At 43.0% G+C, this 26,917-nt stretch overlaps 1 protein-coding gene across 1 annotated transcript; it reads left to right on the top strand.

The window, feature by feature from the left end:
• The first annotated feature begins 627 nt into the window (after positions 1 to 627).
• On the top strand, positions 628 to 26,917 carry otud4 (OTU deubiquitinase 4). Its single transcript, XM_042339961.1, is given in 22 exon segments — positions 628 to 856; positions 3,523 to 3,606; positions 4,324 to 4,374; positions 5,377 to 5,423; positions 7,162 to 7,234; positions 7,622 to 7,703; positions 8,647 to 8,736; positions 8,739 to 8,799; positions 10,749 to 10,806; positions 11,682 to 11,802; positions 11,914 to 11,978; positions 12,518 to 12,615; positions 14,932 to 15,047; positions 16,283 to 16,481; positions 17,248 to 17,380; positions 19,398 to 19,512; positions 20,032 to 20,087; positions 21,862 to 22,065; positions 22,440 to 22,461; positions 22,778 to 23,050; positions 23,406 to 23,446; positions 25,019 to 26,917. Coding segments are annotated over 22 exon segments (3,576 nt in total). The 5' UTR covers positions 628 to 649; the 3' UTR covers positions 26,399 to 26,917.

Below are 26,917 nucleotides of genomic sequence, written 5' to 3'. Positions count from 1 at the left end.
GACGGGTTTAGAGATAAGTTTGTGAGATAAGTGCATGCAAATAAGTAAAATAAAATAAAAAAAGAAATCTATTGCCACAAAAAAAGTAGCCCAATATATCATGTGTTGCCTCCCCCATAAGGGTAAACAGGTCAATTAGTGCTTTGGAAACTGTGGCAGAAAAGCTCTTCAAAAAGGGGGTGTTCCCTCCCCCCCTCCCCACACCAAAAAAAACTTTTGCACATTTAAAATATGATAAAAATGAGTCATCCACCCAAACATGTGTTATTTTTACACACACACACACACACGTTACAGCTGAACAGAAAACATAAACCCGCCGACTGGGCGTGAAACCCGCCCCAGGTTCAGCCCATTGAGAGGGGAGGAGGAGGTGAAGGCTTCCGCGGTGCACTCTGGGAGATGTAGTCATTAGCGCGGGGGGGAAAGGGGGGGAGAAAGCCTGGAGAGACGAGGGGAAACTACACTACCCGGAAGCCTCCACGGGACGGCGTGACGCGACTCACGCAGGCGGCTGACGTTGTGGGACAATCGGCTCTCGAGGCGCTGAAGCTTGTCGTGGAGCCCGCGGCCCTGAGCAACAACAACAACAACAACAACATGGCGGCCACCCCCCCCACACGCACATAGAGGAGAGGGGGAGAGGGGGATGCAGGCCGCCGCCGAGGCCAAAGACCGCGGCTCCCCCGCCGCCGCCGCCGGTGGTGGTGGTAGTGGTGGTGGTGGCGGCCCCGGTAAAGACGCAGCGCAGCCGCTCGAGGTGCTCCCCCTCGACGAGTTCCTGAAGAGCCGAGGTCTGTACCGCAAGAGAATCGCCAAGGACGGGTCGTGCCTCTTCAGGGCAGTGGCCGAGCAGGTGTGTGGGGTGTGGTGGGGGGTGGGGTGTGGTGTGGGGTGTGAGGGGGTGGGGTGTGTGTGGGGGGTTTGTGGGGGTTGTGGGGGTGGGGGGTGTGGGGGGGGTGTGAGGGGGTCCCTCTCAGCTGCTTCATCATCATCATCACATCATCATCATTATTATTATTATTATTATTTCCTGTAAAGTCGGTGTAATCGGTGAGGAGGAGAGCAGTTGTGCTGCCCTCCTTTTTACTTTCACTCCCCCCCCCCCCCCCGCGGTGCCCCCCCCCCCCCCCCCCCCCCCCCCCCGCGGTGCCCCCCCCCCCCGCGGTGCCCCCCCCCCCCCCCCGCGGTGCCCCCCCCCCCCCCGCGGTGCCCCCCCCCCCCCGCGGTGCCCCCCCCCCCCCGTGCCCCCCCCCCCCGCGGTGCCCCCCCCCCCCCCCCCCCGCGGTGCCCCCCCCCCCCCCCGCGGTGCCCCCCCCGCGGTGCCCCCCCCCCCGCGGTGCCCCCCCCCCCCGCGGTGCCCCCCCCCCCGCGGTGCCCCCCCCCCCGCGGTGCCCCCCCCCCCCCGCGGTGCCCCCCCCCCCCCCCCGCGGTGCCCCCCCCCCCCCCGCGGTGCCCCCCCCCCCCCCCCGCGGTGCCCCCCCCCCCCCCCCCGCGCGGTGCCCGGTGACAGCACTCTGGACCGTGTCTTGGCTTTTCCGTGACATCGCGAACCCGGAGCGCAGTGTTGTCGGTGTGAGCGGCGCTGTTGTTGCTGTTGTTGTTGTTGATGGTTTGTGTAAAAGTGAACTTTTGCGCAAAGCCGAGGCCGTGTCGGTGAGTGTGAACCCCGGGGGTCAGACATGGACTTGTTGCGCGGACACCAACGTCAATCACGACAGTCAGCAGGAAGTGTGAGACCGAAGTGGTTCGGGGACTGGTTTCACAAATGCTAATGTTTATTTCTGAGTCCCACATATTGTTAAGTTTCACCATTATTCTCGGGCGGTGCGTCTTGTGCAGTCCCTGGAACTCTATCCCCCAGTGTCTTCGCATTGCCTCCACCCTTTCCTCCTTCAACGCCGGTCTCAAGACCTTTCTCTTTGACTGTGCCTTCAGCTCCCCTCTCGACTCTCTACCCCCTCCTCGCTCCCTCCCTTCCCTCCCCTCACCCTGACCATGTCCCCCCCCGGCTCGGGTCCTGACCCAACTGTACAGCGCCTTGGGACGTCCTCCCGACGTGAAAGGCGCTCTATAAATGCAATCTTGTTGTTGTTGAGATTGTGCCACTTCCCCCCCCCCCACTCTCCATCTCCACCTCACCTTGGATTGAAATTATTTTTACACACAGTGGATGTTTTTTTTTTACACACACACACACACACACAACACACACACAGCCAGAGAGGCTCAGGATAATCCCACTTTTAAGTATTCTGTGCATCCAATTCTCCTGTTACCAGACTGGGAGAGAACGGCATTATTTTTTATTGCTGCATCGTGGAACAGTGGTACAAGAGGGAGAGAGGGAGGGAGGGGGGAAAGGATCCAATTGATGTACCAGACAGGTGGAGAGAGTCAGTCAGAACCACTGCCCTAAGGACTCTGATTTCCCCCCCCCCCCACCCCTCAGTAAAAATTATTCCAGGTTTCACATCCCATCTCTTGTTGCCTGGATACTACAGTAACTTTGGAGTAACTATCCAAGGTTGGCAACTATTTTGACAAAACAAGAGTTAAGATGGCTTCTCAGCCCTTTGGCTAAAACCGAGGGCGTGCAGTTTTAATTGAGTTATTTATGGATGCTTGATCCAATGCCAAGATCATATGGAGATGGTCATGGCCTGTTAAGACAGGAATGCACTGAAGCAAATGCGAGGTGGAAATGGTGATCCTGTATTTTATTTGAAAAGAGATTAGGCAATGGTAACCTCAACTTTCAAAAATAGACTAAATCGTAGCTGGCTTGAGGTTCCATTTCAATGAGAAGTAGGCGTTTTGTGTCCTGTAGCTCAGTGGTTAGATCACTGGCCTCACAAGTGAGAGACCTGGGTTTGATTCCTGACCGAGCGAAACGTTGGGCAAGTTTCCTTACTCACGTGCCTCTGCAGTAAATAGGAACCATAGTTGTTAGTCTAACAACTAGACTGTTAGTCTAACAATAGTTGTTAGTCGATTGGCGGATGGCTTTTCTGGGGATAATAATTCCTTCAAAAAACAAATAATAATAATAAATTGATCACTCAATCCATGACTGTTTGTAGGACACTACTATGCACAATTGGCTGCCATGTTTCTCCCACAAAATATACAGTCAATTCACTTTACAGTGTATTCTGTGAAGCGCTTTGAGACATCTTGAAGACATGATAAGATGCTATATTCATATGTAAGGATTATTGTTTTATATAGCAGTCTTCACATAAGAATAATATACATAAAATTCGCTCACAAAATATATAGTCAGTCACTTTTATAATAATAATACTTGCATTTGATATATTTCACGTCTTCTACCTAGATGTCTCAAAGCGCTTCATAGAATATGCTGTAAAGTGAATTGACCGTATATTTGTGGGCGAAATGCCTCATTCTTTCCATAACTTTACAGTATATGTGTCAAGATTTTGTAAAATGTACATACAATACTGCAAGTAAACCGACTCAATGACAATAATGTTTGAATTTGTGACCTTTCCGCAGGTTTTCCACACACAGTCCAGACACCTCGAGGTCAGGAAAGCTTGCGTTTCGTACCTCAGGAAGAACCGAGAAGCATTTGAAGCGGTAGCTTTGTTTGTTTGTTCATTTCCTTTGTGTCTTTAAAAAAATATATAAATTCAATTTAAGTTTCTCCCTTTTGTTGGGTCTTCTGTCTGTGGGTTGCGCACAACAAAAATAACGAATTACATTTGTACAGTGCCTTTCATGTCAGGAAGACTTCCCAAGTCCCTGGACAGTCGGATTCACACACGAGCTGTTGGTTGGGATTGGGGAGGATTGGGGGCGGGGAAAGTAGGGGCAGGAGGGTGACTGAAGGCACGGTCGAAGAGGAGAGTCTTGAGATGGGTCTTCAAGGAGGCAAGGGAGGGGCAAGGCGGAGGGACTGTGGGATGGAGTTCCAGAGGGTGGGGGCAGAGAGGCTGAAGGCCCTCCCGCCAATGGTAGTGCAGGCAAGGCAGGGGAAGTGAAGCAGCCTGTGGATCGGACAGGTTGGTAGGGGGTTATGCATTTCCTGGCTGAAGACAACCTGTTTGTTGAACTCTGCCAATGAGCTTGCTGTTTGGACATTATAATGTCTCGATGCTTTCTGGGGTGGGAAGGGGTATGTTTCTTGTCCAGTCAGATTTTGTGTGGTCATTTCACTGCTACAGAATATGCTCCCCAGCAGCAGTCAGTCCTGTGAGAGCCGTCATTTTGTAATGTCACAGCTAGAGAAGCACAGGGGTTCCTGTTTAATGTTGCATCATTCATAAGGTTATTTTCTTCCTTTCATCACTGCAGTTTATTGAAGGATCGTTTGATGAATATTTAAAGCAAATCGAAAAGCCACAGGTATGGAATTAGCATCTTATCTTTATTGCCTTGGGTTCCGTTAAACTAAGTGCAGCAGTGCTGCATGTATCTGGGTTGATTATTGTCTTTATAAACAGTTTACAGGGGAAAAAAAGTAATTGTTCTTTTGACATCTGAGCAACAGTGAAAAGAAAACGACTCTGTAATCTAGAACTATATTTTGGAGATTGTCTCCCAATCTCCCTCTGGCTTGGCATCGTGTTCTGCCATAGTCAAGTACTCTGGGACACTCCCCTGTGCGAGAGGTGCCAAATAAATGCAAGTTGTTGTTGTCTAACCTTTGAGACATGACTTTATTGTCCCAATTGGTTGGTGATTTGTGGTAGTGAAAAGACATTGAGCAACTTTAGAATTCCAGAGCAGAACAACAAGTACCTTTATTTTGTATAGCGCCTTTCACGTGCTGTCCAGTGTCCACTTTCAGAACTTAGCTTCAATTAAACATGTTTGTCATTATCTTGCTGAGTTTTTGTTATTAAATTACAAATGTTTTTTGTTTTTCTTTGAGTTTTGAGGGTAAATAAGTAATAAGCCTCTGGCATTGCAATTCTTGAACTGGCTGGAGTGCGAGGATGACCTATCTTAGATTTCTCCCTACTATCTTGGGAAGACTAAAAAGATGGATATTTCTGTCTGTTCTGAGACATTGGGACACTGCTGTGCGCAATTGACTGCCGCGTTTCGCCCACAAAATATATAGTCAATTCCCTTTACAGTATATTCTGTGAGGCGCTTTGAGACATTTCAAAGACGTGATAAGGCCCTGTATCAAATGCAAGGATTATTATTCAATGCCCACTCTTGATATTGTCAGCTATGATGAGCCATTCTCTGTTTAGGGAATACCAGTGCCTTCCTGTCAGCCTGGCACTTCATACAGAGGTTATCCCCTTGTCTTTCCCATAATAACAATATATCTAAATGTTTTACTTTCTCACTTCTGATGACCCAAATTTGAAACGCTGTTTGTCTTTAATGCAGGAATGGGTTGGACAAGTGGAAATCAGTGCTCTTTCACTCATGTACAAGTAAGACCAATGTTGATTTAATGTGCTTTGAGCAGAGCTGATCAATTTCAAGTGGTTTGGTGGCTGATTAATGGAGGTGGACATTGTTCCATCCTCCCAAGGCTTTTCCTTTGTTTCTTCGTGACTCTGATGCATACCAGAGAACCCTTGAAAATAGTGCTGTCATGTAAAGCTTACCATTTTCACACAATACATGGATTCCTCAGCAATTAGCTTATAAATTGACAATGATTATGTTGCAAACATGAATTTTTCAGTATAGGTGTCCTTGTGTATTGATGCTGAGTTCATTGTACACTGCAGAACTGCTATTTGCAGCCAACACAACTTGAAACACCAGGTTTTATAAACCACCCCATCAAAGTTTAACAGTTTAATAAATATCTTCGAGGGATTTCAAGACTAATCTCTTTAGAGGATGGTTGGAGGCATGTTTCTGGGTCTTTCCCAAAGCTCTCGAATAACCACCTGTTGATTTGGGCAGAGTGACCAACGATTCCGGATCTGATTTTATGAAAAGATGTCTTCTATATACTCAGTGACTCTTTGTGACAGTGAGACATAGATTCCAAGGTTTTGTTGGCAACTTACCACTTAGTACCCCAATATCTTGGACCGGCATACTGCCCTTTTAAAGAGGAGGGAAATGGGTTTCTTGTCACTTTGATATGGAACCTAGCATGCACTTACAATAAGTGAACTACTCCACAATATCACACTTTTGATTGTTAGTTTCAATTTGGAATTGCTTTTTTTTTAGTCGCAGATACGAGGTAAACGTCCACATGTATGCGGATGATACACAAATCTACTTTTCCTCCTCCAACTGCGACTCCCATCTGCCGATGTTCTATCAGCTTGTCTGGTAGACATCAGGGCCTGGATGAGTGCAAATTTCCTGCAGCTGAATGTGGACAAGACAGAAGCCATACTCCTTGGCTCCCGTCAACGTCTTCACTCCTGCAGATCTGAACTCCTCAACCTCCCTGGGCTCTCCCACAGACTCTCTGAACCAGTGTGTAGTCAAAGCATCTGGTTTGACTCCCAGCTGTCCTTTCTTCCCCCTAACTGGTCCCTGACCAGGAGCACCTTCTTCCACCTCTACCATATTGCCCGTCTTCGACTATACCTTACCCCCAAAACAGCAGAAACCCTCACGCATGCGTTTGTCAACTCCCGGCTGTATTACTCAAATGCACTCCTTGCCGGTCTCCCCAGCTACACTATTGAAAAAATCCAGCTCATTCAGAACTCTACTGTCAGCATACTTACCCGACCAAACTCCGTACCCGTATCTCACCAGTTCTGGCCAGGCTGCATTGGCTCCCATCACTGAACGGATTGACTTCAAAATCCTCACACTCATGTTCAATCCATTCACTCCCTGGCACCTCCCTACCTCTCGAACCTCCTCACTCCCCAATCCACCATCCGACACCTCCGCTAGACTGGCCTCTTGCTTGTCCCTTGCTCCACCATTGGAGGTCGCGCATTCGGCCACTACACCATGAAACTCCGGACACACTATCCCTCAATCCCGTCTTGCTCCCTCTCCCGTTTTTCAAGTCCTGCCTGAAAACGTTCCTTTTCGATCGTCCGTACAGTCACCTCCCCCTTGGATTGGAGTCGAGCTCTGCCACTGTTACTTGCTCTGAAACGCTACCCTGCATGGAGGCCGCTATATAAGTACAAGTTGTTGTTTTATCAAAAGGGTTTTAATATTTATTTTTCCTTGCAGGCGAGATTTCATAATTTATCAGGAAGCGAATCGACCTCCTGCCAGTGTTACGGAAAATGGATTTCCTGATCAGGTGAGACCATAGAAAAGTGACTGATTAGTTACAGTGAAGAGAAGAGGGGCAAAGTATAAAAGGATCAATTTGAAAACCCTTAAATCTGAATCTTACATACATTAAACTTACTTTCCGGGTTCAAGATGACAGAAAATTACACGCAGGACCTGTTGAGTAAATTGAAATGCCATTGCAGAGACCTCAAGTGTTTTCATATCAGTCTTACAGACCTCTAGTGCTACAGTCGGGAACTGCAGCATTAACATTACCAGGTAGATGCTTAAGTGCCTTAAATGTTTTAGTACTATTGGGTTTTATATGCATCCTCATTGAATGTCCTTCCCAACTTGTGCTCCAGTAGCTGTTAGAGTGTAACCAATTTTAAAACCTTTTTTTCCCTCTTAGATTTTGTTATGCTTTTCAAACGGGAATCATTACGACAGCGTCTATCCCAGAAGCTTTATTGATGATGCCGCCTTATGTCAATGTGAGTAACGGCTTGGAAGAGAAATTCTAGTTTTGTTGTGAATACTTAAAGCTGACTATCAACATTTAGTTTTAGTATGATAATTTTGAATTAAAGCGTTCTCCCTCCCCCAAAATGCACAGCGCCACCACCACCAAACAAAAAAATTGTCGGGAGGATGTCTTGAGGTGCTGAACAGTCCAAGATCTGCACCCAAGCTGGGGGTTGGAATCAAAAGGGGTGGGTGACAAGGCGCTGGGAGGGTGCCTGAAGGCAAGGCCAAACAGGAAGGTCTTGAGATGGGCATTAAAGGAGGCAAGGAAGGGATATGGCTCCCAACTTAGCCAAGCTAACGTCATTCAAAAATCCTCCAACGTTCTTACATTTTAAAGACCATAGTTTAAGGCAAAGATTATGAGACTTGTAAAGGGTTAAAAGTGTCCACTATATGTTTTACAAATATTTTCTACTTGATAGCACATTGTTAGAATGGAACAACAGCAAGATGAATTTACATAACGCCCTCTGTGTAAAATAATGTCTTGGATCGCTGTACGGTGACGGGGTGGAAGCGGGGATATGACCTTGGCCAGATGAAGAAGTAGATTTTCAGGTGGGATTTAAAAGATGAGGGTGCAAGGAAGGTGAGGCAGGAGTTGCAAAGATTGGATGTATATTGGCTAAAGGCTCAGCCAATGATGGTGATGCGGAGGGTTCCAGAAACATGCAAGAGGTCTATAGGTGAGTAAGAGGGGGTGGGCAGAGGAGTGGGGTAGGAGCAAAGAGGTAGAGAGATGCTAAGGCATGAAGAGAGTTGTATACGAGAGTGAGGATCTTGAAGTTGATCCGTCTGGAGACAGGGAACCAATGGAGCCTGGCGAGGAATGGAGTGATGGCGTGCGGAGTTTGGTGCGGATGAGGATACAAGCAGAGTATAAATTGATAACTGTATTTTATTTTTCAGCCATTCTGTATGAAATGCTGTACCAGAATGTACTTGAAACTGATGTTAGCTCAGTAATTCCTGTGCTGGATGCAAACGGTGAAACAAGTGAGATTATCCCAACACCAGTGAAGATTCCAATTCTGATTCTGATACAGAATTGGGACTGCTCGGGTAAGTGGTCAAATTGATATCCAATCTGAATGGCAATTGTTTGGCAAAGCAATCCAGGAATTTCAAGCAGGTCTGGAGTTTAAATCAATTTTAGAAGTGTAACAGCTAGAGATGTGTGCGATTTTTGTTCTAGTTTGGGACCCCAGCGGTTCTTTCCGGTCAAGCACATTTCCCAGTTTGAAACCGGGATCCTGTTAGGCATGTAAACCAGAAGCAGCATCTGACTCTTTTGCCCCTCATTGGAGAAGCAATTAATCCAACGACCTAGATATGACAATTTTTAGTCTTATTATACTGTAATATACTGTAGTTACCCACAAATAATGCAATCACTCAGGCACGTTTATGAACACAAATAGCATTCCAGGCTTTCTCAGCAGTTTTCACTTCAACTGCAAACATAGAATCAAAAATTAGAATCTCCTTTCCATCAATTATACAACTACAACATGCACTCATATTGTGCCCTTCATACAGGACAGTATCTCCTATACAAGTTTGTGCGTATGTGTATCTATCTCTATATATAATAAATATATACATTATTAATTATATATTATATACATGTACGTACCACATACTTTTTTAACTGATGGAGATCAGTTAGTTTTTTTAAAAAAAATACGTACATCCTAAATGATCATGCGTAACACGGTCCAATCAACTGGCATATTTCATTTTGGTCCAACCCTCAAGATCTGTCAGTCTGTTATCATCTGATGACAGTTGGATACATGAGAAAACAAAGAATAAGACTGGGATTGCAAAAACTAATTTGTGTATCCAGTACACATGGTAAGCCAATTTGTGCATACAAGGCAGATTTTTTTTACGTAATATATGCTATTTTGTGTGTTAATGCGATCTCTGAACGGAGAAATTTTCCATTGAAATTTTCGGTCTGACATATTTGAGCTGGCAATTAGCCACTCATTTTGGAAATCAGAAATGTGTCACTCTGACCCCCGAGACACTTAGGTGTCAGCTTAGCTCAGTCGATAGCACTCTTGTCTTGAAAGGTTGTGGGTTCAATCTCTACATCGGTACTTAGAGGTCATAATTCTAGACAGGCACCAGATAAAATTGGCACTCACTTCATGGCTGCATGTGGGCCATTGCTGGTTGCAAATTGGCTTCCCTGTTTACCAAAAATACACATTCAATACACTACAGAAAATTTGGAAGTGCTTTGTCTTATATCAAATGTAAGGGTTGTTATTACTGCTCCAATTCTGGGCACGTTTTGGAATGAAGCTTGGGATTGCCATGTGCTGCAGTTCAGGTGTTATTATTTGCGACTCTGATTACGAATTGGCGCACTTCAGTCTTCAGGGTGTGAACGATCTGCCCGGTTGAGTGAATTATATGTAAAAAGTAACCTGAGCAGTATGGCTGCTTGTATTTTTGCTTATTTTCAAGAGTTTTAACCTTTCATTTTTATGTTAATTTGAAAGATGATTTGAGGGTTTTCCCATTGGTTTTGTAATATCTTTCCAATTTCAATAAGATAGCATGTGGAGATGCTAAAACTTGTGAGGGTGAAACATAAATATTTTGTTAGGCAAATTATACAAATTGTGACTTAAAAAAAACCCCCAACTTTGCTCACCTAATCCATGACTGTTTGTGGGACACTGCCGTGCGCAATTGGCTGTTGCATTTCGCCCACAAAATACACAAGTCAATTCACTTTCTGTACGTTCTGTGAAGTGCTTTGAGATGTCACAACGACATGATAATGTGGATTATTATTTTTATATTTAATGCCGAATCATTAAACCGTTCAAATTTCAGATCCTGTCTTTTATATGAAGTCTCATAACTGTAATACTTTTCTTATTATTTTAGCTTTACTTTGCAGAAAAAAATTGCTGAAATCAGTCACTTTACTGCTTCTATAGTTATAAATTCGAGCACACCCTCACCAAAGCTTGCTTTGTTTTCTCTAGGAGTAAAGCTGCTGATGAGAGTGAGCTGAATGGATTGAAGTCCCAGTTGTGTAACAAGGTACTGAAAATGATAACGATTTAATTCTGCAGTTGTTTGACGTTACATTTTTCGTTTTTCACATCAACCGCACATTTTTGGGATCAGGCCCAGACAGATTAAAAAAAAATGTTTTGAAGGAAAATGCTCACAAGCACAGTTGCTGACAGTACTGTAATTGCCACTGACGTAGAGAGAGTCTGACTAAACCTTTCACTTTTCTTACTGTAAATTGCAGAGCCAATTTTAACACTGGCCCCTCAGGGACTGTGGAATTGCGCTGCTTTCTCTGTGGAGTTAATCGATTGCCCTGGTGGCAAAGGAGAAACAAGCTACTCATGTGCAATTCCTGGTTGTGACCCTTTAGCCCTGACTGAACAAGAAGCATTCCCCTCCCCCCATCCATACTTTCATCCGTTTTTTTGTGGGGGGGATTTGTCTGACATACTGAAATCCCCTTCTCTCTCAGAAGCAGAGTATGTTCTGGAGTGTACTGATCTCCCCCGCTCCATAAACACACACTCACACACTTGCTTATACTTGGAGAACACATTTGCTGGATGTCAATGCGTTGGGGAAACTTGGGAAGTGTTGCAGCTGGTGCTGACAAGTGATGATTTGATTTTGCATTTCATAGCAAAGCAAATGCATTAAGTGACCAGAAATGTTTATGTGCATTGTTACAATATGCACAATAAACATTTATGTAGCACTTTTCATGCTGGGAGGACTTCTCATAGCGCATTATACAGCTGGCTAGACACAGAGCTTGGGGGCGGTGAGTGGGGGAAGGAAAGGGAAAAAAAAGCATGAAAGAGGTCTTTAATTTGCATGCATACTGTTGAATTACTCGCCACAAGCATGTGCGTGTGTGTTTTCTTTCTAATCGTGGACAGAAACAGCAGCTGAAGAATGACAACACTGCTCCCATCTCCTTTCCTAGCAAGGTGCTCCGAGCATTCAACCCAAACATTTACAGAAATGTTGAGTACGATGTTTGGCTGAAATCAAAGCGAGGTAACTGTCCAATACAATTTGCGGTTCTTGTTTTATTTTCCTTCTGAGCTGGTGTTCCGTGTGCATTTCTCCTGTTCCAACGTTGAAGTCTATTTAAACTGCATTTTTCAGCACAACAAAAAAGAGATTATTCCATCGCCGCTGGAATGCAATATTCAGTTGGAGATAGATGTAAGGTAAGCAGCGCCTTCAAAAATAATGCTGTTATTTTTCTTCTAAATATGTCGTTGACTTGGAGCAACTCCAGTGAGTGAGTTAGGAACTGAGCCAGGCTGCCACCTGAGTGATTTATTTACTTTGTCTTAAACAAAACTTTTATTGGTACTGAATCATTAGTTCAGGGTGAGATTTGGATTTATTGAATCAAGTTGATCCAATTTCCCTTTATTTTAAATGATCCACATCTTATTAGTGGACAAACCAAATACAATAGTTATTTTACTATAAGATGTAAGGTATTTATTACGCATCCTTGAAATTCATAAAATAATATTGCTGAATACTAAAAAACTAGATGCCAGCTGTAAACAGAATAACTTGGGTTCAAATTATTTGGGTTTTGATAGGTGCTGGTGGTTTGATTTAATGCAATTCCCTCTGTCTTGTGAAAGACTAATTTGGGTACATGCATATTATAGATTAACAATGCAAATCACATGTAAACATATTAAAAACATTTTAAAAGCTTTAAAACGTTTTTCCATCCTTCCCCTAGGTGCGGCTGGATAATGGTAAGTGCTATAATGCACATATTCAGGAGGTCAGCCCTGACAATGGACCGGTTGTGCTTTTTGTGGAAGAGCTTGGAGAAAAGTAAGTAATTTCAGTCTTTGAAGTCAATTTTCTGTAGGATATTTTAAATAATAAGTAATCCTTGAATTTGGTGTAGCGTGCTTTGCTTCAGGAGGACATCTCAAAGCGTTTAACAGATGTATACCATGTAATGTAGTGGCAGTAACGTAGTGCATTACAATGTCCTGGGCCAATTGAAAAGTGCGGTCACACTTTTTCTGCAGAATCTGCTATAAACGGCGTCGGCCGCAAACCCGCTGTAAACGTAGTTTCTTGCCCGTGGGCTGCTCGCTGGTTACAAGATGTCACTGTGGGTGTAGCGACTCCGGATACGCATGCTCAGTGCGGCGCAAGCGGCAAATGGCTTCACTCGAAGGCCCCACTGTTGTGACTTTCTGTGTTTGTGTGTGTTTGCGAGTCTCTTTCTCTCTGTGTTTGTGAGTGTGGGTGGGTGGGTGGGTCTAATATGTGTCATTTCCTTATCTTTAGTTTTCATCAATGAAGTGAAAAAATGTAGGTTGGCAGTAAAATGTACCTCAGTAGGACCTGCGCAATTTTCCGCAGAATTGGCAAATCTCCCCGCAATTTGGGGCAAATATTTCCACAAGTTTTTATTGGCCCAGACGATGTCCTACAAACAGCCATGAAGTGAATGAGCAATTTTATTTGGGGGATTGATTGATGGTCAGGATACCGGGAGAAATAGAAGCACTAGTTTCCGAATAAAAGTCCCCCAAATTGTGCACCACCTTAAAATTTAAGACCATTATCCTTAAAATGTTATATTTTGGACGCAATGATCCAAATTGCATAAATTCCAGATGTCAGCAACTCATCAAGTGACTAAAGGATGATTTTTACTGGCAAATATACACTGTCTATGAACATCCATCAAATGAGACCTAAGAAAAGCTGGGCTTTACCATCCAAAGAGCCACACTTATTTGGGTGACAGAAAAATTATACCCATCTGTGGGAGGGTGAGAATAGTTCAAAACTTAATATATCCTGTGTTTGTTCCTTCAATGACGCTTCATTTAACGCAGTAGTCTACGTGCATAGGCTCTCAGCTTATTTGCATTATCAACTAAATAGCATCCTCCCCCTGTGAAATTTAACGTAGACACAAGTTTTAGAGACTCACCTGGGGAGGTGGCTGTGCTGAAATCCATTCATTACAGCTAGTGAATGTGAAATCGGTTGCCCTCAACGTACTGCTTCCAGGATGCTTTATCTTTTGTCTTTTATGAAAGGATTAGTTGAGGTATAGATCAGCCATGATCCAATTAAATGGTGGAACAGGCTCAAAGGGCTGAATGGCCTCCTCCTGTTCCTATGTTCCTATGTCACTAAATCCACGATTGTGTGTGGGACACTGCTGTGTACATTTACCTGCCGTGTTTTGCCCACAAAATATAAGGTCAATTCACCTTATAGTGTATCCAGGACGCTAACCCATGTGAAGGGCGATATATAAATGCAAGCTGTTGTTGTATTTTGTGAAGCGCTTTGAGACGTCTCGAAGACGTATTCTGTGAAGGCGCTATATCAAATGCAAGGATTTTTATTATTATTTGGTGCTGCCACTTGCACCATCATCAATAGACCTGAAGTGCAAAAAGAGTTCTCCATGGCCAATGGCAGCAGGTTTTTTGTTTCTGGAATGGTTAAAATGGGATGATCAGGAAAACTGTGCAGGCTTTGCTCATGTGTTCAAAATAGAGAATGTCATAAATGTGACTGGGATTTTTAACACAAAATCCAGCGTTGTATCCAGCTTGACTCTCTTGTGTTTTTGAGTGAGGTCCGTACCTGTTAAAGCAACAAAAACATCAGCCAACCACCTGTAGTGATGAATTTTCTGTTTTTAACTTGACAAATGTTACGTACGGAACAGTAAAGTGAGCTTTGTACAAACTAAAACAAGCAGTGCACAAAGTATGTTTTATTTATAATAATAATAATAATCCTTGCATTTGATATAGCGCTTTTCACGTCTGGAGCACGTCCCAAAGCGCTTCACAGAACACACTGTAAAGTGAATTGACTGTATATTTGTGGGCGAACGCGGCAGCCAATTGCGCACAGCAATGTCCCACAAACAGTCGTAGATTGAAAGTGACCAATTTATTATTGTTTTTGGTTTTGGAGGGATTATTATTGGGCTCTGTGTGGAGTAAGGAAACTTGCCCAAGGTTTCGCCCTGACCTGCCTGGAATTGAACTCAGGTCTCTCGCTTGCAAAGCGAGTGCTCTAACCACTGAGCTACAGAACTCCACAAATTTGAATTTGCTTTTACATTTATTACGTGGTTTTAAATAACTATTGTTTTCTCAGACACAGTGCCCCTTTGAGGAACCTTCGGCCACTTACTCAGGTGTCTTCTGCGGGAGGTTGGAACAGAGTTCAGGGGAAAAGAGCGAGGAAGCCTTGGTCAGCGAATAGCAATACTGGTAAGGGATTTTTCTTTCAGTTATTTTGGTAGTGATGGGAAGAGGAGAACTGTGAATCTTAAGAAAGTTATGATCTGTTGGGTCATGGTGGGTTGAGCTTGTCTCTGGGAACACCTTTCAGCAGAGGGACAGGAATGAAGGAACAACTATTTATCTTTATATAGCATCTTTCACATCGGACGTATCATAGAAATTTACCCACAGATAATAATACTTCCATTTGATATAGCGCCTTATCACGTTGTTGAGACGTATCGCAGGATATTCTGTAAAGTGGATTGACTGTGTATTTTTATGAGGGCTGTTTGGCCATCAGAGCAAGGTGAAAGGACAAGGATATCTGAAAGTGCTTCCCAAAGCTGACTGGGAGCCTTTCAATTTAATTTTAAATTTGAAAGGGAGGAGAGAGCAAGATTCAGTGCCAAATGGTTCATTGCTTAAACTATCCTATTGTGCAACCCTCCGAGTGCTGGGAAGGGGAAGCCAGTTTAGCCCTGCATGAGGGGTGCAATATAAATGCAAGTTGTTGTAGGGATCGAAATTCCACCCATATAAGCTTCTAAAACCATCTTGTTTTACCATCTTGAGATTGTGCAGAATTGTAGGAAATTCTTAAATTTAATCTTAATTTGGAAGCAGATTTATAATAATAAAACTCCTTACATTTGGTATTTTCACATCAGGAGGACATCTCAAAGTGCTTCACAGGATATACTGTAAAACGCAGTGACTGTATATTTTGTAGGTAAACCTGGCAACCAATTTGTGCCCAGCAATGCCCACCAACAGCTATGAAGAGAATGACCAGTTTTATCAGGAGGAATAGTACCATGGGATTTTTAAAGTTGACCTGAGCCAGCAGATGGGACCTTGGTTTATTTTCTCATTTAAAGGATGGCATAGTGCACCTTGACAGTCCAGAGCCTTAGAATATCCTCCCGACATGAAAGGCTCTACATAAACGCAATTTCTTGTTATTATTGTTGTTCTGATGTTTTCATTCCTTTTTCCCCTCACCCCTTCTCCAGCACAGTCAGGGTGGGGTGGGGATGGAGTTGCACAAACAGACAGTATAGATTAACCAATTAACCATTTGGGGCTGAATCTTGCTGTCTTTTCTCCCTCTGGAATTCCATCCCGGAATCCCTTCCTAAACTTAGTGGACTGAGAATTGATTGATGCTTCACTGTTCTATTGTAAAAAAAAGTGAAGAAAATGTACAATCTTATTGACAGAGGGTGAATTCAGAGGCCCGAAGAATTCTAGCAATTTTACCAATAAACCAAACCGAGCGCAGACAACACTACCTCCACGTCTCCAGCAAACGACTGGAGGCAGACAGCAGAATCCCCCACAGCAGGTCGCAGCTGTGCAACCCAAACAGCTACCCGCTGAGCACGAGGGGCGAGGCAAAGAATTCACGCAGGTCTCAAAGTGAGTAACCGAGGAACTTGTGCAAAGAAACTGTGCCACTTGCCAATGTTTAGGAGTTGAGGATGGAATGTAGTGTTCTCCTACCCTTAATTGTGCGCTTCAGCAAATACAGTGAAACTCACAAAAGTATCAGTTGGAACCATAACATTTAATGTGACTTGCGAAGTCCGAGTTGCAGTCTTACTGTAGAAGTCGTAGAAAATCTGATTTAATCAAAATTCTAGACTGCACGTGCGTAATTCAATGTAGCCAGCGAGTGCACATGGTGTAATTCGTCATTGCAGCCGGTAAGTGCACATGCAGTGACGGGCTAAGACATTTCCTGCGATTTAATGTGTCTTAACTCGTCACCACAAGCACACTTACTGTCAAATGTTGAATTGCATTGAATTGAAGGAAATGAAGTTCTTCTGCGTGTGCCTTGATGGATGAAGACTTTGATTCCTCCGATTGAATGCAGCCGGCTGGTAACGAGTAAGAACTTAATTTTCCGCGATTCAGGGTCTCCAGTAAGACTTGTGTGCGTTTTACTGTATTATTGGCTTTGACCGTTTTAATACAGGTAATATTGTTCGTGCTCTTTTCTGGTCCTTCCAACACACATGTTTCGTCTTAATGGAATCACTGGAAGGAAGCATCCAGGTCACAATTGCTTTGTTTTCCAAATGCGTTCCTTTCCTTTTTCTTTCAAGATAAAATGTGAAAAAAAATGTTTCGAAATCCATTTCTTCTGTACGTCATTTGAAGAGAGTTCTTTATCTTGCAGAAAATGCGATCGAGGCCAGGAAGGAGACGGCTCCAACAAAGACCCGAGAAGATTTGATCCTTCAGAGGCTGATGAGGCTCAGGCCCCCTTTGTGATTCAGCTGAAAGATGAGCAGTCCTTCCCTGCGCTCCCTGTGAGTAGGACACTGGGTTTTGTTCACCTTGTATATTTTGCACAATTGCAAGTATAAAAAAGACACCCTGTGAAATAATCCCTTTATGAGCTGTTTTTGAACTTCAGTCACAAAAACAAATCCTCTACCACAAACTGGGCTGCTTTGAAATGCTTTGAACTGTTGTCTGCTTCAAAAAAGAAATTGAATGAGTTTCTCTTTTTAATAACTGGAAAACCGGCTTTCAAATTAAGATTGAATTTAAGAATGATCCAGAATAGCCACCTGATATTACATTTGAAGACATTGATCTTGAGGCTGAAATCGTGAGGTATTTTGGGCTTCTGGTTGGATTTGTTTGGTTGAACTCCATGCATTTGTGTAGATGTGAGTGCGCAGAACTCCATATTGCACTCGAATCCTGACCAGGCCCCAGGGTGTCAATATATAACAGCTAGTAGTGGATCTTTTCGCCCACAAAATGTGCAGTCAATTCATTTTGCAGTATATTCTGTGAAGGGCTTAGATGTCTCAAAGACATAAGGCGCTATTCGAAATGCAAGGATTATTATTATCTAACAGGGAGTTCAGGAGAAACTTCTTCACGCAGAGGGTGGTGAGAACGTGGAACTCACAGCTCGAAACTATGGTTGAAGCAATTAATATACAAAATTAAATTTGCGTAGTAGCGCCTTTCATGTTGGGAGGTCGTCCCAAGGCGCTGGACAGTTGGATTTGTACCCGAACTGGGGTTTGGGATCAGGGAGGGTGGAGGGCAGGGAGGCTAGGAGGGTGGCCGAAGGTTCGGTCAAATTTATATACATATATCTTATATACAACATAATTGAATATAAGAAAAAACATGATGCTTGTACGAGAGAGAAGGGAATAGAGGGGTGTAGGAGAGGTGAATTGGAGGAATAGAGGCTCATGTGAATATAAACACAGACTCATCTTGTTGGGCTGAATGGCTGGTTTCCTTACCATATCACTCTTAACGGTGTAACCCAGTTTTCTGGCTCGTGTTCCTACTTCAGGATAGTGCCTTTAACTGGGTCGGTGATCCTAATATACCTAGGCCATTAGTACCTGTATGAGCTGCTCGCCTCCCAAACAAATGTGTGGCTGAATGAAAGGTACAGGTTGTGGGTTTGCACATCAATAAGAATCCTCTGCAGTCTGGTCATGCCTGGACGGGTGAAGAGTTTGAATTTCATTGTGAACTTCAGCTCACTTTTGTGATTGTTGCAAATCATCTTATTTTGGCAGCAAATCTGATTTGCTTTCTGATGACTTATCTCTGCCTCCTTCCCCCCCCAAAAAAAGTGAATCATAAATTATAATTATCATTAATTGTAAAACAATATGAATCTTTTACTATCTTCCTGCAGTATCAGGGTTTCAAAAGAGCTGGACTGTTGTCTGTTGTAATACATATTAAAGGAATCGTAGATGAGGAGTTCATTATGGTGGTGGTGTGTTGCATTGCCTTTCCTTTGCTTAAAACAGGTGTATTATTCTGTTCATCTACTGCAAATTAAACAATCCACTGACAGGATTCAATGAAATGTTAGAGGTGAATTGCAGAGGGCGTGCTTTTTTATTCCCACTAGAAATGGAGATTTTCCAGTGATCTTAGTTTTGAAACATCTCCTCGTACGTTGAAATAACACCATTAAAGCACAATCCTGAGACACACCTCCTTCTGCACTCGGCTGCTCTGGTGACCTATGTTATGGGTAGGAGCTACGGAAGCCTGGTGTGCGATGTTTAACCAGGGTGAAGCTTTAGACCAACCTGGGAGTTAATGGACTGCTGTTGACCTTGAACAGGTTCAGTATCTGTGTGTGTGTGTGTGTAGTATCTGGTCAGCCTGGTGCAATGAAAACCAGGTCCCAGGTGCTGTGTTAACAAGAAGCTTCTGCAGTTCAGCAGAAATATTCTGTTACAGCAGTGTTTGGGTTTTGTCTCTCTCCGATTGGAATACTTTGAACAAAATATACTTGCTCAGACCTCGGCTCCCCTTTATCTCTTCTAGAGCCATTGGAGTTTTCAGACCCGTGCCAGCACGAATAGCGGCAAAAAAGCAAATATCCAGGCCAAAGTGAGACCGGGAGAGAATCAGGCAGAAACAAAAGCACAGAAGAATTCTGGTTAGTCTGATTTTGTCAGTGGAATGTTTCACGTTAACCTTTGAAGTCTAGGCTTGAGGTGAATGAATTATAACTGAAACATTTCAAGTTTGCATCCTATTTTGAAAAGTCACGATTTTACCTCTGGTTAATTAGCATACTTTAGAGCTGAAAGGTGACCCTTAGTCAAGTTACCATCAGTGAAAGTGGAGAGAATCTGACACAGGGCTCTACTGTCCAGTTAAAAGTTATAAATTTGTAACGTGCTGAATGTTTCCTGGATGTGTCGCAGGCAGATTCACCTGACCCTGGTCTCCAATGTTTATGTCTGTGAAATTGTGCTGTGCATTTTTCTTACTTTACATAATGTGGCATTTCACTTAAAATCCTTAAAGACTTACCTCTTTGACTGTGTCTATTGTCACTTCCCCCCTCCCTCTCTCGGTGTCTAACCCTATTGTGTGGCACTCCCGAGAAATTATTCCTAATCGCAGACAATGCATATTGTTTCTATATCAACCGTGTAATTTTTTTCCGCAGAATCAGTTACACAGCCCCTTGGACAAGAGCTGAACTCTGAAGCTTTCTCAAATGTGGTAAGATGGGTTTCTGGGATCCATTGGTACAGAAACTATAGTTGTTTTTTTAACGACTATTATTTCCTGGAGAGAAGCTAGGAAAATATGCCAGTGGTAAATTTTTTTCAAGGTTGGCGATAGATAAAATGTAGATAGTAATGTCTGTGCAGAGCAGGCTGGGTTGGGTGGACATTCCTCCCCCATGTGACGTCCTTGGAGGGAACCTTGGGCATAGACTACGATTGTATCGGAAAAATACACAGGAGTTTATTATGTGAATTTGAGAAAAGTGTTTTTAAAAAAAGAGAAAAAAAGGCCAATGGGGTCTTGAGCTTTAAATGCGAGGGATAGAATTTAAAAGTGAGGAAGTAATGATGAATTTATACCAAACCTTGGTTAGACCACGTTTGGAGTATTGTGACCAATTTGGGTTTCCACACTATAAGAAGGATAATAATGCTTACATTTGATATACAGCGCGTTATCACATCTTCGAGATGTCTTAATGTGCTTCACAACATATACTGTAACGTGGGTGACTGTTTTGTGGGTGAAATGCGGCAGCCAGTTGCTAACAGCAGTGTCCCACCAACAGTCGTGGATTTAGTTACCAAATTATTATTATATTTTAATCATTTATTTTGAAGGGATTATTACCCCCGAAAAAGTGATCTACCAATCGACTAACAACTGGGTTCCTACTTACTGCTTGGTAAACAGATGTGTGTGGAGTAAGGAAACTTACCCAACGTTTCGCCCTGCCTGGGAATCTAACCCAGGTCCTCTCGCTTGTGAGTCGAGTGCGCTAACCACTGAGCTATAGGATGCCATGGTTTAATGTCTCATCCGAAGGATGGATGGAATGGCTGGCAGGAGGGACTGGCACAGTGTCCCGCTGGGTGTTGAAGGACCGAGACCCGAGTGGTTTACATTGGGGTGAGGATACAGCATTGATGGAAAAAATTTAGTGTAGGCCTACGAAGATGATCCCAGGGATGGCAGGTTACTGCTATCAGGAGAGACTGGAGAGGTTAGATTTTTTTTGTTAGAGACGTTTAAGGGGGAACCTAATAGAGGTTTTTAAAATTATAAAAGGGATTGATAAGATTGACATAAATAAACTTGTTTTCACTTGTTTTGGATAGTCCATAACCAGGGGACATCAGTATAAGATAGAGAATAGGGAATCTAAAATAATAATAATCCTTGCATTTGATATAGCATGTTGTTGAGATGTCTCAAAGCGCTTCACAGGATATACTGTAAAAGAGAATTTAGGAGGAACTACTTCAAGTAGAGTGTAATGAGCTTGGGAAACTCGCTGCCTGAAGTGGTAATTCAGATAATCTGGATGCATTCAAGTGGAAGCGGGACCTTCACATGAGGAAAAGGGGAATAGAAGGGTGTGGGATAGAGTAAGAAATGGGTGAACACTCGTGGGAAGTGTAAATATGATCACTGACTGGTTAGGCTGAGTGGCCTGTTTCCATGCTGTTCATTCTTTATAAATCTTTGCTCTTACTATTAACAGTCACAATGCAATAGATAGTTTTTCTCAACTATTTGAAGCCATTATTTTAGTGCATATTATTAAACCTTACAATGCATCTTTTTTGCATCACGATACAACATTGGAAATGGGATTGGATGCGTATTAGAATGATACCTTGGTGTGACAAAGCTATAAATGTTCCAGCGAGGTTAAGTTGTTCGGAGAGATATTGGCCCGGTACAATTCTTGCAGCGGGATTTTGACTTGAGAAATATAATTCATTATATGCTGTTGTACCAGGTTCATAAAGAACTTGCAAAACCCTTCAAGAATGCGTCAGAGGTGCCCCCGACCCCTGTGACCTCAGGCACAGAGCTTATCCCACCATCATACCCGAGAGAGCCACAGCCTTGTCATACAGCAGCCCCAGTGACTCCATCAGTGCCTTCTATACCCGCTGCTGTGCCCCATTACCATCCGGGTCGATCGCTTGCCAACCAGCAGGTAATGTAATCAAATCTGACTTGGACTAATTGCCTTGATAATTATTCACACTTCTACAGTTTATATATTCAAATAAAGGATACCCAGGAGTGAGCTGCAAAGTTGTAACCTTATTTGTGGTGGCAGGAGAGATCAGATCATGTTTCACCTCAGTAAAGCACGAGTGTTAAAAGTTTTAAAGGCCTATTATACTGCTTTTGCATCTCGGAAAGAGAGCGACAAAACATGAGAGGCTCTGACATTTATTTTTGCTCTGTAATGCAGCTGCTCTTTTACATTTGCAAACCTTTGTGTTTTTTTTGTATGTTATCTCTGCAAACGGTGTGATAACGTGTACATCTGTCCAAATTGTTTTCCTGATTCCTTAATTGTAGCAAAGCAAACTCTTTACTGCAGGTCTTATCATATACCAAATTCCAGTAACCTGAGAGGAATTCATTGACTGGGGTGTGGACTGAGCTTTCAAAAAAAGATTAACGATTTATAAGTGTCAAATGGACGATGTGGCTTCAGGATGTAGGGATTGAGAATGGTGTCTGAGGATATTGGTTGAGGGAGAGTGCGGTTTATCCCCATTGCATCAGGGTAATTCAGATTGGTTATTAAGGAATCTCTTCATTCAGACTGCATATTTGACCCTCGTTGTCTACAGGGGTCATTTGATGTTTTCACTGGGGAAATCTGCAAACTATTGTCTCTCTTTGATCGACAGGTACTCCACCAGAGATGGCTATTCCACCTGAAACTCCATCACCTGTGACCTGCAGCCCGCCTGCGTCACACACTGCTCAGGTCATGTCACCTGCGGTCACCCCACTTTGTGTTCCTTTGCCCCCTGGCAATCTTCCGGCTGTGCACGTTCCTCAGATTCCAAACCCTTACCAGGATCTCTTGTATCCTGGGTTCCCTGTGAATGAAAAGGGAGAATATCTCAACACATCCCCAGCTTATTCATATGACAAAAGTGGGCGAGATCTTCCAGAAGGTAAGAACTCATTTTTTGATAAATTTTTAGGCCATTTGTGGTGAGAGGTGCCAGGACCTAGGGGGAGGAACATGTGCTTCTGTTTGAAATATGATTTAGATAATAATAACACTTAAATTGAATAGCGCCTTTCACGTCAGGAGGAAGTCTCAAAGCACTTCACAGGGTTAACAGAAACCCTGATTTACTGTGTATTTTATAGGCAAACGTTATTCCGAAGCATGATGAACCATATCTGTGCTTTAAGGGCTGTGTAAATTGTACTGAGAATTGCCATGATGCAATAAAATTTGATGTGTTCTTAAGGCTTTAGAGGAAATCATATCTTCTAACCCTCTCTTATTTCCTCAAACAGATAAAAGCATCCTTCGCTTTTTCTACAACCTTGGTGTAAAGGTAGGTCAGTTTGTCTTGTCAAATTTTTTCAATCAAAATATTATAAGTTCATTACCACCAGGAAACGTATTTGTTTTCCTGCTTTACTGCAGACAAAGATTCATATATAATCCTCAATGTTCAGATTTATTTTTTAAAGTTATTTTTGTTCACTTAGCAGTTTTAAATACACAGTCACTACACTTTATAGTAAAATCCTGTGAAGTGCTTTGAGTCATTTCAACAAGGTGATGAGGTGTTCTATCAAATAGAACGATTAGAAATATAGTTATTATTTTGTGACCAGACAGGACCTTTACTTCCAACTACTGTTTTTATGTTTATCTTTGAACAACTGCATTGTTGCTCTTTCCGTGACTCCTACAACTGGACAAATGTTTATTTCATTTTTGTTTGCTCCTCATCTCTCTCATCGTTTATCTCTCCACCAACCCCCCATCCTGAAGCTTGCTTTCAAGTCACTTGTGCTAACAATACAGGTCCCCAGGTATTGATTGAGGCCTGTGTCCATTATCTTTGAGCCCTGAACAATAAGATGATTAATGAACAATTGGACCCATTTTATCCTCGCCTATTGCATTTATCAAAAGGGAGAATCCTGACTTCTTTTTGAAACCCTTTCTGTCCCCCTCTCTTAGCCTGGGACACTGAGGCTCATTGTAGCCCCAACAGTAGTACTCCCAGACGATTCGGCATACACCATGGATTACATCTGAAATTGAATCCTGATCTGTGATTCATTACAATACTAGATAATACATTTACCCATTTTGAAACAAATTGACTTTACATTTTTTGCACATACCTAGAACACCTTTATATTTGAAAAATGAACAGTGTCTTAACCCAGCTTCGCAAACTGAATCCAAAAACCCCTGAAAGATACATTATCACAAAATACAGCAGCTCAACTCACCAAAGGGCAGTGCAGGTCATAAATCATAGCCTATGACTATCTCAATATAAATCAACATCTGTAACAAACGCGGTTGAAACTCCTCTTGATTTTAGCTAAAAGGCCGAGAAGTGATTTATATACTCCTTCGGAGGTGGATTTTCTTTTTTTTTAAAAAAAAGGAAAATTTGATATTGAACCAATATCAATATTTCTCACTGTCAGCAAACTCTGTCTCTCGGGTCAGTTACACCGAGTGACTCAATGGGTTGGCTCATTAACTTGATTACATCTCGACCTGGAGCGAGCTACTTTAAAGATTTGTGAGGCCCTGAGTGAAACCTATGAATCGTAAAAATTACAGCAGAGAAAGAGCGTTTAGCCTTCAATTCTAGTTTCTCCATTGGAGATGCCCACTGTTAATCAGTTTCCTGATCTTCCTCTGTTGTTTTGATGAAAAACCCATCATGAAGGTGTTTATAAAGTTGAGGTTTTTTTTTCAACAATATTGGGTCATGAACAGGAACACGATCTGACGTAATATTGTTCTCTGCACATATTATTGTGTCCTGTAGAGGTTTGTTTTGGTTCCACTTGTACTAATAGCAAATAACTGTAATGGTGTTTTCAAACATTCATAATTTCATATTTTAATGTATATTTGTTTTTATTCCCAGGCTTTTAGTTTCCCTTTGTGGACGCCGTATTCCTATCTGTACGCACTGAACCAGGCTTACACAAAAACCTGTGCGATGTACCCAAGAGGTCCTGCGCCAGTTCTTCCGATTAATCCTTGGCTCCAGGCAACAGTTGATTACATCCAGAGTGCTAATACTGCAACCCCACCACTGATCCCTAGTCCTCCTGAGACCCACAATCCCAGTCAGTCTGTTCAATTGGAAGAGAGTATCAATAGAGACCATTTGTCACCAGCACAGCCAATGATGTCACATTTAGCTCAGAAAAATGAATCTGCTCTGAACCTAGAGGCTTTGCATCAAAACTTCCATCTTTCATTTCCCTCTCACCTTCCTTCTCACATGGGCTCAGATGGTAATCAGCCACCAGTGGGTTGGAGGACACCTCTACCGCAGGCATTGTTTGGCCGGAGCCCATACGTGCATCCTTTCAGTATTCATCCCATGTACGTGGCTGCATTGGGTAGTGGGTTACCATGCCAGGTTTCCCCTGAACACCTGGCTTATCAAAATGACCCGACATTCTGCTCATCGGACCCTTGTGTTCAGCAGCTACAGTCGGAGGAGCAAAACCTTGTCCCTGACGCAAGTCTCCCAGGATCTGATATAGTCGGGGAGAACGTTGAGTCCCCCAAAATAACTGGCACTTGCAGAGAAAATTCAGGAATCGCTGGTGCCCCACTCGATGAGTCAGAATCCCAAAGTGCTCAGACTTTTCAAACCACTGATGGAGCTAAGGTCAAGTCTGTACCATGTACTACAGCAGTGACCTCGATGAGTGGACGTTCTGAGGTTCATAATGAGATGTCCACCACAGCACCTGGTGGTAGACCTATTTATTTTTATAATCAGGGGTGGGGAGAAAATAGGGATGACTCAAAACAAGGTTGCCCACCTAAGAGGCCATTGCATCATCAAATGACCTATGTTCCTAAGCAGAGGGATGTATCTGATAGGGCAAAGTGGCAGAGAAAACCCTATTCCTCGTACAATAGCTATGCTAACGGGAGGGATCGAACAGCTGACCCAAAGAGGCAAGACAGCAAGTTGTATACTAAAGACAGGAACACTTGGGGCACACAGAGAGGTACAAAGAGGTCAGGGCTGCCCCGTGGAGCCAGTGCTGATGGAGATGAAAGCAAACACGAAAATGTACAGGGGAGATTACAAATCCAAAGGCACCATATGGGTCCCAATAGATTTGATGTCAAGCGTGGCCTGGGGAACGAGCAAGATAATGATGTGCAACAATTTGAGAATGAGGCAGCTGTAGAAAATGAGAGCGGAAAACACAATGGTTTTAGAAAGCAAGGGTATAGAGAGAGCAGGAAACCTAATCCTAGCATAAGAAAACAATGACTGGGCAAATTGTGAGAAACTGAAGTTGATAGGGCTGCAGTTTAGAGCTGTAGTTAAACAGTTTGCTTTAAGTTATCCTGCAAGATCTAAATCCATTTGTGTAATTTCCTCCCCAATGTTAATTGAAATGTTAATTTTAATTGAAATAGAACTATTTCTTTCATTGTTCTCTGAATAATAGCTTTGGCAACACAGGATTTCAGTAGCATTCTGCTAAATAATCAATGTAATAATTAGTCTTTCAAATAGCATTTGTTAATGTGCATTAGAAATACTTAAAAAAAACTGTAAGAGGGTGTCTAAAATAGGGCAGGAAATAGTCAAATCTAAAAACAGCAGATTTGACAAATATTTAACGTGACCATAATCTGGACTGGACTGCTTAAAAAAAATTAGTGGATTTTATGACCTATGTTATTTGGTTCCCAGCAGGATTTTGATTTTTTTTCCAAGTCTGTGCAGAGACTTTAAAATGTCGAAAACAATTGCAAGAAGTGGAAACTAAATTGAATACATTAA

Source organism: Callorhinchus milii, unplaced genomic scaffold, assembly GCF_018977255.1.
Source record: "Callorhinchus milii isolate IMCB2004 unplaced genomic scaffold, IMCB_Cmil_1.0 Scaffold1, whole genome shotgun sequence".
NCBI classification, from domain to species: Eukaryota; Metazoa; Chordata; class Chondrichthyes; order Chimaeriformes; family Callorhinchidae; genus Callorhinchus; species Callorhinchus milii.
This window is presented reverse-complemented; position numbering and strand designations above follow the sequence as displayed.